Source organism: Polypterus senegalus, chromosome 7 (genome assembly GCF_016835505.1).
Source record: "Polypterus senegalus isolate Bchr_013 chromosome 7, ASM1683550v1, whole genome shotgun sequence".
Taxonomy (NCBI): domain Eukaryota; kingdom Metazoa; phylum Chordata; class Cladistia; order Polypteriformes; family Polypteridae; genus Polypterus; species Polypterus senegalus.
In genome coordinates this window covers 165,902,475-165,917,033 of record NC_053160.1, presented here as the reverse complement: position 1 = coordinate 165,917,033, position 14,559 = coordinate 165,902,475, and the positions used below count along the sequence as shown (strand labels likewise).

Sequence of the window (14,559 nt, the reverse complement as noted above, 5' to 3'; positions counted from 1 at the left end):
CCAGTTATACCTTTCTGTTAGACCAAATGAAGTTTCTCGGATGTTGTCTTTAATTAGGTGCATCCGGAAAGTATTCACAGCGAATCACTTTTTCCATATTTTGTTATGTTGCAGCCTTATTCCAGAATGGATTAAATTCATTTTTTTCCTCAGAATTCTACACACAACACCCCATAATGACAACGTGAAAAAAGTTTACTTGAGATTTTTGCAAATTTATTAAAAATAAAAAAACCTGAGTAGGTGCATTAGTGAATTAAAGGAGTGGATGGATGAGAACTACTTGTCTTTACACACAGATAAGACGGAGATGTTAATTATTGGAGGGAATGTTGCTGATCACAACAATATTTTGTCATCATTTAGCCATTAGTTTTACTGAATCAGCCAACAATCTAGGTGTTATCTTTGATACTAGCATGTCATTTAAAGCACATATGATAAAATTGTCTAAATCAGGTTTCTTCCATCTTAAAAATGTTGGGAAATTAAATTGTTTTATAAATATGCTGGATACTGTGAAATTAATGCATGCAATTATTTCTAGTAGGACCGACTACTGCATTGCGGTGTTCACGGGATGTTCAAATTGTACTTTATACAGTTTCCAGCTAATCCAACATGCTGCTGCAAGAATCGTTACAAGAACAAGAAAATACGAACACACAGCACCGGTTCCTAAATCCTTACACTGGCTCCTGGTAAAGTTTAGAGCAATTTTCAAAATCCTACTCTTAAAATATAAAGCTAATGTCCGGCTTACTTAACTGAACTAGTTATTACCTACAAAACAGAGCATACATTAAAATCTCAAGATGCCAGTCTGCGTATGATTCCAAGGATTAATAAAATTAACAATGGGAAGTAGAGCTTTTAGTTACAGGCCCCCAAAGCTGTGCAATGGTCTGCCTACTACTATAAGAGATGCCCTTTCAGTCTCAGCTTTCAAAGCCCAGCTGAAGACTCTCTAGTTCAGATTAGTATACCCTGACTAGAGCTGCTGATTAGCTGTGCATACTGCATCTCTGTTGTTAGTCATTAACACTAAAACACAAGTAATGCAATAGTTTTAAGGTGTTACTAACCCTCACCTTTTCTATTCACTTCTCGGTACACATGTGGCATTTGGTGCCACTGCCCTAATGCCAAGTTATTTGCCTCCCTATGGAAAAGTCATCTCTGAGAGAGATTCATTGGAATTAGTGGGTAGAAGGGTCCTGTCATCAGATTGGCCGGTCCAGCACTGACTCAGCTGTGGAATGGCCAGTAGGAGAGAGGCAGCTTGATGGCTGAGGTGTCCAGGACTCTGAACAAACCTGAATCCTATTATGTGCTATCATCTACTCTTGCATTTTGCTCTGTTCTTGTACTATTGCTATTGTGCTAATGCACTGTACTGGGGATTATTTGCATTCTGTTCTGTGTACTGTACTGTATTTACCCCATTTTTGGCACCCACAATATGCCCAACCTACCTGGAAAAGGGTCTCTCTCTGAATTGCATTTCCCGAGATTTCTTTCATTTTTTTACCTTACAACTTTTTTTTATGGGGGAGTCTCTTAGAGAGTCAAGGCTGAGTGGGCTGTCAAAAAACAGGTGTGATTTTGGGCTATACAAAAATAAATTGTATTGTACTGAACTACACAGTTATGTATATGATACACATCTTTATTTATCCATAGCGCCTGATGACCCTGACACTCTGATCCAATGTCTTAGTATTTCTGAATGGATGAGTAGTAACTTTCTCAACCTAAATAAGGAAAACTCAGAAATCTTAGTGGTGGGCAAACATGGAAATAGTGAGGGTAGTAGAAGTAAACTTGATCCCTTAACATTAAAAGTCAAGACCAAGTTAAAAAATTCAGGTGTATTCATGGACTCTGACCAAAACTTTAAAATCACACATTGACCAAATTGTTATGACTGTATTTTTTCACTTAAGGAACTTTGCAAAAGTCAGACCTTTTATAACATTATAAGACGCTGAAAAATTAATTCACACTTTTATTTTAGTCGACTAGATTACTGAAATACATTCTTAACTGGTCAAAAGCACATTAATATGCTGCAGTAAGTCCAGAATGCAGGAGCAACAGTCTTAATGAGAGAGAGAGAGCAAATCTGAGCACATCTCACCAGTTTTAGCTTCATGAAACTGCTTACCTGTGACCTTCAGAATAGACTTTAAAACTACCAATGGTGTATAAAACCTTTAATAATCTTGCACCTACCTAGATTTACAATACATGCCCCCCAACAATCCAAGTCATACCCTTAGATCTTCTAATGGTGGTCTGCTTATTATTCTATGACCTAAGCATAAAAGTGGCGAGGCTGCCTTCTGCAGTTATGTACTAAAACTTTACTAATAGAGATACACCTGGCTAACACTGTGGATCATATTAAAAAACTGCTAAAAAAACACTTTTTAATTTTGACTTTTTAGTAGCTACAAAAAACAAGACCATACATGAATAGTATTATTGTATTCCACTTTCTAAAACGCCAACACTACCTGATCAAGGCACTATGCAGCCATTGTGTCCATGAGACCCACTGTATCAAGTCCTCTGGGACAAAGCCTGCATACAATGAGACATAACTTAACCACATTTACGTTAGGTTAAATGCCCAGTTGGGGTTAGGTGGTCTTTTGGCCATGGAACCCTTGCAGATTGTGTGTTTTTTTTCCTTCCTGTAAATGAAGATCAAATCTTGATATGTCCACAAATATTAAAAAATATATTTAATGGGGTGTACTTACTTTTTCACAAGATTCTAAGTACTATATTTTCTTAAAAAAAACAACCTAAATTACTGTTTGCAACTCACGGAATGTTGGAGAGATGCAGAGTTGCCGAAGGAGGAAAAATGTTCTGGAAGTTCTTTGAGCCTGGCTTCTTGAAGCGATGCAGAGGGCTGTTGCTGAAATCCTTAGTTAGCCCTTGGTCCTCCTGTCCTTCACGTGGAAGCTGAACAGTCTGGTGTTTGGAAAGAGTCACACGAATTACTTTGCCATGTAGACGCTGCCCATTTAGATGGCTCATTGCTGCAAAGACAATAGACAATATTAATTTAAAGAACATCTGCATGTTTTAAAATGACTAATATAAAATATTTGAAATTTCACTTTTGAACTGTCCAGTTCTCTTAACATGGCATTTCAGCAAATAATTAACTGCTAATTAAAAGAAAAACATTTATTAAGGACACAATGGATTTGCTTACATACGTATTTACTTTAATCACTAGTCCCACAGTACATTAGCACGTTTTTGACTTCAGTCTCTCAATAAAATGGATGCTATGGGGTCATAAAATTTTAGGGTAATGGACACTACAGTTACAATTTCATTTTTTTGGCTAAAACCAAATGTTAATATTGTACTGAGCATGGGGAACAATGGCTGCATACCACTCATGCAACAATAAAAAACACATGCATGTTAGAGAGATAATATTTTTAATAGTTCAGTAATGTTATCATTGTTATACTCAAAAAAACAACCCACCCAGCTGAGCTTGAGTTGCATCGGCCATTTGTATTAAGGCATTTTCCTTTTTATTAAAAAGGATTTTCACTCTGTGCACATCGCCATAAACACCTGTAGGCAGAAAAATATGCAGATATGTGTTACAGCCAAAGCTGAATTAGAAGAAATAAGATTATTATTAATGTACTGTAAGTGAATTGTTATGCATGTTCATTCTGCAATAAACCATAGCACTTTCTTGTAAAACTCTACTGCCTTATTTATATACTTTTTCATGACATTCTAAAGGCCCTCTTTATCTTTGGTGCTGCTCAGTAATTAGACCCTCTGGTCCTTGCTGATTGCAAAGAACATTAGTGGTTTCCCTTCTTTTCATACACACTCCCAGTTTATTATTTTGTTATCAGCATGTATGCTGTACTGACTGAATGCTTCCTTTATTCCAGCATTTAAGCAGTTCACTCTAATGAAGGAGTCCATGAGTAACTGAACAGTCTGCATGCTGGCTGGGCCTACATGACAACACCACCAACAGGATACACCTGATTGAGAAGAACAAGCTGGTGAACACATTGAAACACTTTTGTAAAAGAAACAGGAAAGAAATTTCTAAATTGGGAAAAAAAAGTAAAAAATGTATAAAACTGCAATTACACACCCACACATATACAATGTTTATGTACCTACTGTACGTGCATACACATACTATGTACATCTATATATAGATAGGTCATACGATTTGTTTAAAATGATTCAACAAGCAAATATTTACAGCAAAAAAACAGTAAATAAAACGAATCGTACCAAATAAGATGAATAGTCCATGAGGTGATATACTCTGAAAAACAAAAAATAAATTAATAATAAAAAGCTAGATATAAATTCACAAATACTATTTTCCAACAAGTACAATATACTGTACATCATCTACAGATACAGTGGCATTTCCGGAAACTATTGTTGCTTTGGATAGTAAACGGTTACCTGAACAAAAGCATCACACTGTAAAGAACTGAATACAGGTAAAATTCCATTACAGCGAACATCTTTACAACGTAATTTTCATCACAACGAAGTATTTTTATGGTCCCGACAGCTTCCCCATGTGACACGAGTCTATGGAAATCTCATTACTACGAAGTACATTCAACAGATACTTTTATTCCAACGAAGTGCCCAAAAGACCTTGAAATGCCTGAATGAATCATCCACAGAGCAGTTAGTCCGGTGGCCGCAGTTCAGTTGTGCACAACGATCCCCAAACAGAAACACAGTCATTTTTTTTTTTTTCATTCTTCGAACTTTCCTTGTACTGTTTTTTTTTTTTGCCTTTTTTGTTTTTGGTGGTTTACAGAGATACCTTTTGCTTATTGCTCGTCAAGATTTGAAAAACATCCATTAGAATTTAACTCATTGTCACCCTCCTACAGAAATGGCAGATACGAAAAAACAATAACATTTCACATTAGAAAAGAAAAAAACTGTAATTTTTTGCAGCTCTCGATTGCGGCAAAAAGAAAAAAGACGTTGCCAATGAATTCGGAATTTCGCCATCGACACTGTCAACTTTCTTGAAAGACCGAGCAAAAAAAGTAAAAAAAATCTCGGGTTGCAAACGTATGTGAACTGCTGCATTTGAAGACATTGAAAAAGCAGTTTCGATGTGGTTCAGTGATGCTCATTCAAGAAACATTCCTATTAATATGGTACTCATTCAGGAAAATGTGAGGTTTGTAAACTCTCTTGGGACCTCACCCAACTGGACTACATGCTGAAGAGTGTCCCGAAGTGCGATCGCTGCGTCTGTACGGGTTAATAGCAGGCTCACAGATATGCTGCGTCTCTCCACCAAAGTAAACAGAAAAGATCTCGATGGGTGATGCAAGATTAGGAGCACGTAAATTGTAAGTGCATATAACAAGATTACTTGGTCACTGACCTGGCCATGACCCTGCCTGACTGCTGTGTCTAAGCCTTGTGTTTTGAGGTGCAAGACAGGGACTTCCCTCGTTTATGATTTGCTTCTGTGGCGCTTCACTGCACCGCTGTGAGCCTCCTATTGCCCTGCCCCAGAAACAGACAAACAATCTTCCACAGATGCTACAATCGCGCTTCAGCGTGTCATTCCCAATTTGGGGTCTCAAAAGAGTTTAGAAACCTCACAATATGAAGAAGAAATAATGATTCAGCTCCTGATTGATAACTGTGCTGCCCACAACATGCTTCCACTTTTAGATAATGTTCGTGTTGAATTCCTCCCACCCAACTGCACGGCAGCGCTTCAGCCACTGGATTTGGGCATCATTCGCACCCTGAAAATGTATTATTGCAAGGAAATGCTAAGAAAAATTCTCCTCAGCATAACTTGTAGGCAGGAGGAGATTAAAATTAACGCAAAATAAGCTATTGAAATGATTACAAATGCCTGGACACAAGTTAAAGAAAGCCGTACAGTAACAACAAGTTCGTTACAACAAAATATTTTTTAGGTCTCTGGGAGTTCGTTGTAACAGAATTTTACCTGTATTTTAAAAAATGAACACTTGCTGTTATATAAATCAACTGTATGAGATCCATCATTTACAGTTTATATCCAAAATAAACAAAGAGACGAGCATTAAACTTTCCCATGCAATGACACAGCTTTTGAGTAAATAGAGTGCAATACAAATTTTACATTTATATTTATTTGCCTGGAAGATGCTTTTATCCCAAGCAATCTACAAATTCTAAAATTCAAATAAGCAGACTCCTCACTGCATGTAATTTATATTTGGACATTATACAACTACATCACTGACACTAACAGTACATTTCAGGACCCTGTTCTGAGGGGGTGGACAGACTTAATACTTATTATGCATTCTGATTGTGCTTTTACATTAGTTAGTGGTTCAATGCAAACTGTGTGTTTTATTTTTTTAATAATATGCACGTCATTGTAATTACCTTAACAAATGCAGTTACAGTCCCCAGAATCTCATTTAATGTTGAAAGCCAGCTACCCACTGTGCAATCATACTGTAAATGCAACCACATAATTTTTGTACTTTTTTAATATATATGTCCTTTGGATCTCAATTTTGGCAATGACAAATACTTGTAGTTTTTTTTATCTATACTAATAAAAGGCAAAGCCCTCACTGACTGACTCCCTAATCACTAATTCTCCAACTTCCCGTGTAGGTAGAAGGCTGAAATTTGGCAGGCTCATTCCTTACAGCTTACTTACAAAAGTTAAGCAGGTTTCATTTCGAAATTCTACGCGTAATGGTCATAAATGGAAGCTATTTTTCTCCATATGATGTAATGGAGTTGAGCTTGATGGCTGTGGGGGGAGGAGTTTCGTGTGACATCATCACGCCTCCCACGTAATCACGTGAACGGACTGTCAACGCATTACGAAGAACACCAGGAAGAGCTCCAAAAAGCGCTGAAGAAAACATGCATTATACAATTGAGAAGGCAGCGAAACAATAAGAAGCGAGCGAGTGACACATACTGTACAAGCATATTCATGCCTGCAGCTACTTCAGAAACAAAGCACAGTGTAAAACTAAAGTTTAAATTAAGTTCACAGACAGGCTGCCGCTGGCGTTTGTCATACCCACGGCTAATGCGGGATACAAGTTTAATGAGAGGACGCAGGGTATAAACGACAGTTTTGATCACTTTCTAACTAAGTTCAAATTGCAGGTCAAAGGCTGTGCTTATACAAATTCTGAGAGACTGTGTTTGTGGGGGATTGACAGTTAAGGCGGGTGGGGGAGTCACATCATCATCTCCCCTCCCATTCACCTCATTTCGCTCTGAGCTGAGCTCCACGGCTAACGCCGTCTTCCGAAGCAACTTCGTCACACTGCCACCAAATACTCACAGAAAAATCCACAAGTTAATACACACGCTGTCTCTAGAGTTTTTCCACACTGAATCCTCCAGGCATTACTTACAAAAGGTTACACTGACAATCGTGTTACGTTATTTTTAAAATGTTTCCTTTTCTTCTCGATTCATTTTACCCTCGCACCCCCTTGGTTTGAGAAGAAGTATGAAAAAATATGAGGTTAACACAGAAAAACAGATCACCAATTCAAGCTTTATGAATAATCGATTCGCCATCAATAATTGTTTTGGTAAAGCCATACTCAGTGTAATCCTCCTTCCATTTTATAATTTTCTGCCACTAGCCATGATTAAATGAACGGTAAAAAAGTAAGGTGGGTGACTTATTCAGGCAGGCATATTATGACAGCAACACTCATGACAATGTCAATCATGTTACGTTATTATTAAAATGTTTCCTTTCATTACTTCTTTAACACACTACTTCTCCGCTGCGAGGCGCGGGTATTTTGCTATATATAATCTCTATATTTAATCTTTTTCATCCTCCCCCTGAGCTATAGCCCAGAGAAGTGCAAACACGGGACCCCTTTTCTACACTGCGGCAAATTAATATTAAGGCGATTCGCACTTTCTTTTGCACGTATACGATTATGAGGTCGTCAGCTCGGATTATGAAGACACGCACAGGAGTGGAGGACTGACAGTGCCATCACAGCCGATTAATGGCAGGGATGTCTCACCAGTCTACAGAAGACCCATTGCGACTGTCCCCAAAAGGCGCTCATATCGTCAGCGAACTCATCTCTCTATACTATATAAAAGAAAAAGGCAAGTTTTCTTTCTTTACACCTTTTTTCCTTTTATCCCAAACCAAAGCCTTTCTCTCTTAACACTGCAGAGGACACAAAACTAATTTTCTTTAAATGCGCAGAAATTTGGACGTTCACATAGAAAATGTAATTTCTATACCACAGCCGTCGTGTAGCGCCTTTCAAAAGGGATCAACTACCGAGATGATCCATATACATTTTAGCTGCTGTTAGTTACTTACCTGTTCTGTTACACCGTCTTTAAAATGTAGTTTACCCGCAACCACTCCAGTAGTGCTCAATGTACCTGTACTTCTTAAAACGTTAATGTTTTACTGTTTAATAACTTTTTTTCCCTTGTACTCAGTGACCAAAGCTATACACACACATATAGACACATACATATATATACACATACATATATCTGTGTGTATGTTTGTATATATATATTTATATATATATATATATATACACATATATATGTACATATACATACATATATACATATACATAAATATATATACATAAATATATATATATACATATATATACATACACACACCTATCTAAATTGTATTTATACACACATACACATATAATTTGTGTGTGTGTATGTATGTATGTGTATATATGATGTAGATAGGTATGCATATATATGTGTATATGTAGATATGTATATGTATATAGATATGAATATATATATATATATATATATATATATATATATAAAAATATATATATATATATAGACTCAAACCCATTATGACAGCAGCAATCCAAGCTGTGAGAAAACAGTAAAAAGGAGGCGTGTCAGACGTCGTGGTACATTTTCTGAGGCAGCTAGATGAAAACAACTTCGTGACGCTGCCGCCAAATACACTAAACAATTACTTTGACAATCATGTTACGTTATTTTTAAAATGTTTCCTTTTCTTTTTCATAACTTCTTTAACACACGACATCGCTGCGAAGCTAGTACTTAATAAGATGCATAAATCACTTTATTATTGTATTATTTAAAAGTACAAAAATATTTCTTTTGATTATTTAGAAACTGCATTTCTTATTCATTTGTGCCTAGACATTATTTAACTACTAGCAGGAGTACCCTGCATTGCCCGGGAATCTTTAACCGGTGACTTTCCGAAACAAAAGAAACAGAATACAGAAATAGAACAAACAGTTTTCTGATGCACATTTTATTGTAATAGGTAATATAAGTGCTCATTCCAGAGCCTTTGGATACACTATATTTTTTGTTTTCCTTTGTGGTGAGAAGTATGAAAACATCTGTATGTCTTGCGCAACATGTCATGATAGTTGCTTCAATAATATCTGGATAGAGAGTCTTGACCCAAAGGTGAGTGGCTTTACACAGTAAGGAGTGTCTATGTTGAACCATGCTGCTATGTAAAGGACTCTGGTGATGCTAACTACAGAGAGAAGTGACATACAACCACTGTTGCGTTTGGGGAAAATGGTGGGGGAAGGATGTTGTCTTTTTCAGGCAAGTCTCTGTTCAAATCTGCTGCCACATAATGGATGTTGGCAAATGAAATACAGCACTACAGCGAGTCACGCACACTGGGTTGTTCACGTTTTACATCGATACGGCAGACGCACGGGGACTAAAGCTGCCGCTAGATGGCGCTGCGGTGAAGTTCTGTTGCAACGTGCGGCCATCTTAAGTACAGGGACGTGTGCCGAAGGATGTGTCGGTGAAAAGGTGCCCTCGGTTCACTATGAACATCTTTCCGAACCAAACATACCCCATGACCTTCTCCTGGTCACATAGGAGCCCCATGCCCAGTTTGGCGCCGATCAGACGCCCAGTGCAGATTTGTATGGTGGACAAACAAACATACACACACACACAGACTCTGTTAGCTTTTTTTACATGTAAACTTGTTAAGCATTTTGGCCTTTGTATTTTCATTTTATTAGAATTATGGATTGTAATTATGAAAAGAAATTTTCTTTTGTTTTATGGCATGAATATTATAAATAAATACTTTTGTACATGTTTTATTAGTTTAAAAAAGTGTTTTAAGGAGATTATATATTTTTGTAATATTTATTATGGTCATTAAACAATAAGCATACAGAATTTCATTTTGTTAAGAAAAAATGAACAGGTAACACCGGTTATCTGCAGTGCAATTATAAAAATACCACTGTAATAAAGAGCATAAAGTATTCTATATGTCCAGTTATACAAGAGCTTAGTGTATAAAAAAATAAATAAATAAATAAATAGATAGATAGATAAAGATAGATAAAGAAATCAAACCAGAATTAGTCAATTCTAGTAACATGAACTTGATTACAGTAATCGCGCTTTGACTTTCGCGGCTTCACTCTATTGCGGATTTTATATGTAAGCATATCTAAATATATAAACACAGATTTTTCGCTGCTTCGCAGGTTTCTACTTGGATGCTACTGGCGGATGGCTGAGAAGCTACCCAATCAGAGCACGCAGTCAAGTTCCTGTGTGCTGACTGGCTCAGCGACAGAGCGCCGAATTTGATTCCACTGCGTTAACCACGAAGTCTCGTCTCGCTCATTCAGCATCAATGTGTTTCGCTGTGTAAAGAGTTAACTTTTGTGCTCTTTTCTGTTTATCTTTGTGTGTAGTCAAGCCCTTCATTGTGGCTCCAAAACGATCTGCTCCTGCTACTGCTTCAGGGGCCGTGCCCAAGCGCCAATGGAAGATGCTAACGATTGCCGAAAAGGTAAAAGTTTTGGATATGTTGAAGAAAGGGAACAGCTACACTGCTGTAGGACGCCATTACTGCATCAATGAGTCCACGATTCTTTTTATTTATAAGGGAGGAAAAGAATACAAGATCGACGGCCGCAGTGTCCTTTAACCAGGGCGTAAAACAAGTTGTAAGTGGACGTAATAAGGTGGTAGTCTGAATGAAATCTGCTTTAGGGATTTGGATTGAAGACTGCCGGAAGAAGAACAACGGCGGTGCTACACAGTCGCCTGAAGAGGCTCCTTTAGAAAAGCTGTAACGCTCTCCTTTGTTGTGCAGTAATATTAAACTCATTGTTATCAGACAAGTCGTAGTGTCATTGTTGGTGAGTAACCATAATTAATTTTCTACATACAGTACTTTGTACACACATTTTACTGTATACAATTTTTCTTGCATTGTATGTATTTATTGCTGGTGGCCTGTCTATCATAATGGCTGTAACATATATGATATCGGAGACGCTTGATATCTTTAAAATAATAGTTAGGTTTTACTGTATATAAACAGTGTGTTTACATACATAATTTCAACAAATCTTACCTAATATCTAAGACAATACAAAGGGTTTATGCCGTATAACTGTGCGGGAAATGTTTACAAGAGTGTGGGAGAATTTATAAGGGCTTAAAATATATAAAAATAACCATATGAACATATGGTTTTTACTTCACAGATTTTCACCTTTCGTGGGAGGGTTCTGGAACGCAACCCCCGCGACCAAGGAGAGGTCACTGTACTTGGTTTTGGTCCTAAAAACATCTGATTGGAACATCCCTAGTTATTTCATACATTAAACATCTTTGCCCAAGCCAAGTTTAAGACCAGGGCAAAATTGCCTTTTTAATGACTTGAAGCACAGGCAGTGCAGTCTGGTCAGGGTTACACAGTAATTTGTTGCCCAGGATTACACCACAAAGGTTGTTTTTGAAACAGATATGTATTAAAAGAAACAATCCATTACAAATCCCTCGCACTTTAAAGTTTGTTGGTAAAAGTACATTCGCCTGTGTGAATGACTGTGGGTGTGTGTGTAAGTATTACTTTGTAAAGTACTGCCATTCTGCCCTTCGTTGCACCTGATAATATCAAGATGTGCTCTAACTAACCTCTTTAATGCTGAATCTGTAATCAGGAGGGTTTCATAATGAATGGAGGGATGAATATATTTGTCATCCATATCAAACTGCTGATTACAAATATTCCTGGCTGCTTTATCTCTTGTTAAAGGGTGGAATCCCAGTTACAGACAGAACACAAATGTTGCAGGAACTGAAAAAGAAGGCTGTAAATAACATGATTTCTTACATCTGGATTGAGGTTGGAGACTAGCAGCACTGAATGCACTGCAGAAGGGGCAATGCCATGAATTGCTACACGCCCAGCAACTGCAGAGGTTGGAATAGCCAAATGGCTTAAGTGTCCAGGAACAGTCGGCATTGAAAGACCTGAAGAAATAAATCAATAAATCAAATCAAATCTGCATAGGTTATCCATCCACACTTTAATGAAACACTTGAATAATGTGCCATAAAATAAATGTGTATGAGATCTGCTACTTGCAAAAACTGGATTTTAAAATAAAAGATAATAGATTATAAAACTTAGAGATTCTTTGAACAAAAAAAAAAACTCAAAGCTAATTTGATAATCAGTTATTTTGTTTTATAAAGATGGATAACAACAAATTTGTTTTCAATATTTTCTACTTATGTTTGCAACATAAAATGTTAACCTGCATCAAAACACCTCCTTTACTGTGAACCCTTTGGAAATAACCACATTTATATATAAATTTGTCTTAAAATATATTCTGATCTTCATCTATGCTACAATAATGAAAAAGCAGTCTGGTTTAACTAGTAACATAAAAATTGCATTGTTATTGTACATATTGTGTATACTATTCAGAAATTCACAGTGTAGGTTGGAAAAAGTAAATGAACCCCTAGGCTGATGACTTTGATAAAAGCTAATTGGAGGCAGGAGTTGGCAAAACTGGAGTCCTGCCAATGATATGAGATCAGAGGTGTGGCTTAGAGACACTTTGACCTATAAAAATACAAAATAGAGATGTCAGAAGATCTATGATCAAGAACTGCTCATCTGCATAATGGTGTAAAGGGTGTACAGATATCTGTCAGTCTGCAGGTTGACAGGTCAGGATGAGGAGCATGCACTGCTACAGTGTTACCGCAGTTAGAGAAATCGTGCATAAATGGAGACAATTTATTTGTGTGGCTGCACTCACCAGAAGTGGACATACAGTCAAGATGACTTGAAAGACACAACACAGAATGGTCAATGAAGTAAAAAAATAAACCTACAGTAACAGCTAAAGACCTGAAGGAATCAATGGAACAGGTTAACATTTCTGTTCATGAGTCTACCATACAAAAAATACTGAACAGACACGGCGTCCATGACATAAAAACAAGAAGGAAGCAGCTGCTCTACAAAAAACACTTCTGCATGCTTGAAGTTTGCCTAACATCGTCTTGAAAGTTTACAATACAACTGGAAAAATATGATGGATTGAGGAAACAAAGGTTCAGTTGTTCAGGAAACATAAGAAGCTGTACTTATGGCATATAAAGGGCACTGCAAACCAACATAAAATAACATCATCCCAGTGGATGAAACATCATGATTTGGTGCTGGTTTGCTGCCATGGGGCCTGCAAAGCTTGCCATCCCCAAGTTAAATACATTTGTAAGTTTATCGAAGTATCCCACAGGGTAATAATGTCAGAGTGGCATCCCACCAAATGAAGCTCAGTACAAATTGGGTGATGCTGCAGCACACTATTTCTAAACAAAGAAGCAAATCTACTAAACAATTATTTTAAAAAGACAAAAGATGCATTTTGGAATGGCCCAGTCAGATCCCAAACCTTAACTCAACCGAGAGTGTGACTTCAAGAGACCCATTCATGGCAGATTTCCTAAGAATATGGCTGAGCAGAAACAGGTCTGTAATGAACTATGGTCCAAAAGTCCTCTTGAACGTTGTGCAGGTCTGACCCACAAGTACTGAAGACCTTGTTTGAGATTACTGCTACAAAAGGAGGTTGGACCAGTTATTAAATTCAAGGGTTCTCTTACTTTTTCACAACACAATGTGACTATTGATTGGGTGTGTTCAATAAAGACATGACAGCTTATAAAGGTTTGTGTGTTATTAGCGTAAGCACATTGTGCTTGGGGCAGCACGGTGGCGCAGTGGGTAGCACTGCTGCCTCGCAGTTAGGAGACCCGGGTTCACTTCCCGGGTCCTCCCTGTGTGGAGTTTGCATGTTCTCCTCTGGGTGCTCCGGTTTCCTCCCACAGTCCAAAGACATGCAGGTTAGATGCATTGGCAAATCTAAATTGTCCCTAGTGTGTGCTTGGTGTGTGTGTGTGTGTGTGTGCCCTGCGGTCGGCTGGCGCCCTGCCTGGGATTTGTTTCCTGCCTTGCTCCCTATGTTGGCTGGGATTGGCTCCAGCAGACCCCCCGTGACCCTGTAGTTAGGATGTAGCAGGTTGGATGATGGATGGATGGATAATGTGCTTGTCTGTACTTGTAACTTAATGAAGATCAGATCACATTTTATGACCAATTAACTCAAAAACCAAGTGATTATATACTTTTTCTAGCCACTGTGA

The 14,559-nt window shown here is 37.7% G+C and overlaps 1 protein-coding gene across 5 annotated transcripts in view; it reads right to left on the bottom strand.

Moving 5' to 3' along the window:
• ptbp3 (polypyrimidine tract binding protein 3) overlaps positions 1-14,559 on the bottom strand; it is a 132,934-nt gene that overhangs the window by 6,447 nt on the left and 111,928 nt on the right. For all 5 annotated transcript variants that reach the window (XM_039759514.1, XM_039759513.1, XM_039759516.1 and 2 more), the window contains 4 exons: positions 12,224-12,363; positions 4,303-4,336; positions 3,517-3,609; positions 2,837-3,053 (listed from right to left, as the gene is read on the bottom strand). In XM_039759514.1, the coding sequence (XP_039615448.1) occupies positions 2,837-3,053; positions 3,517-3,609; positions 4,303-4,336; positions 12,224-12,363 (484 nt within the window). The remainder of the gene's footprint in view (positions 1-2,836; positions 3,054-3,516; positions 3,610-4,302; positions 4,337-12,223; positions 12,364-14,559) is intronic.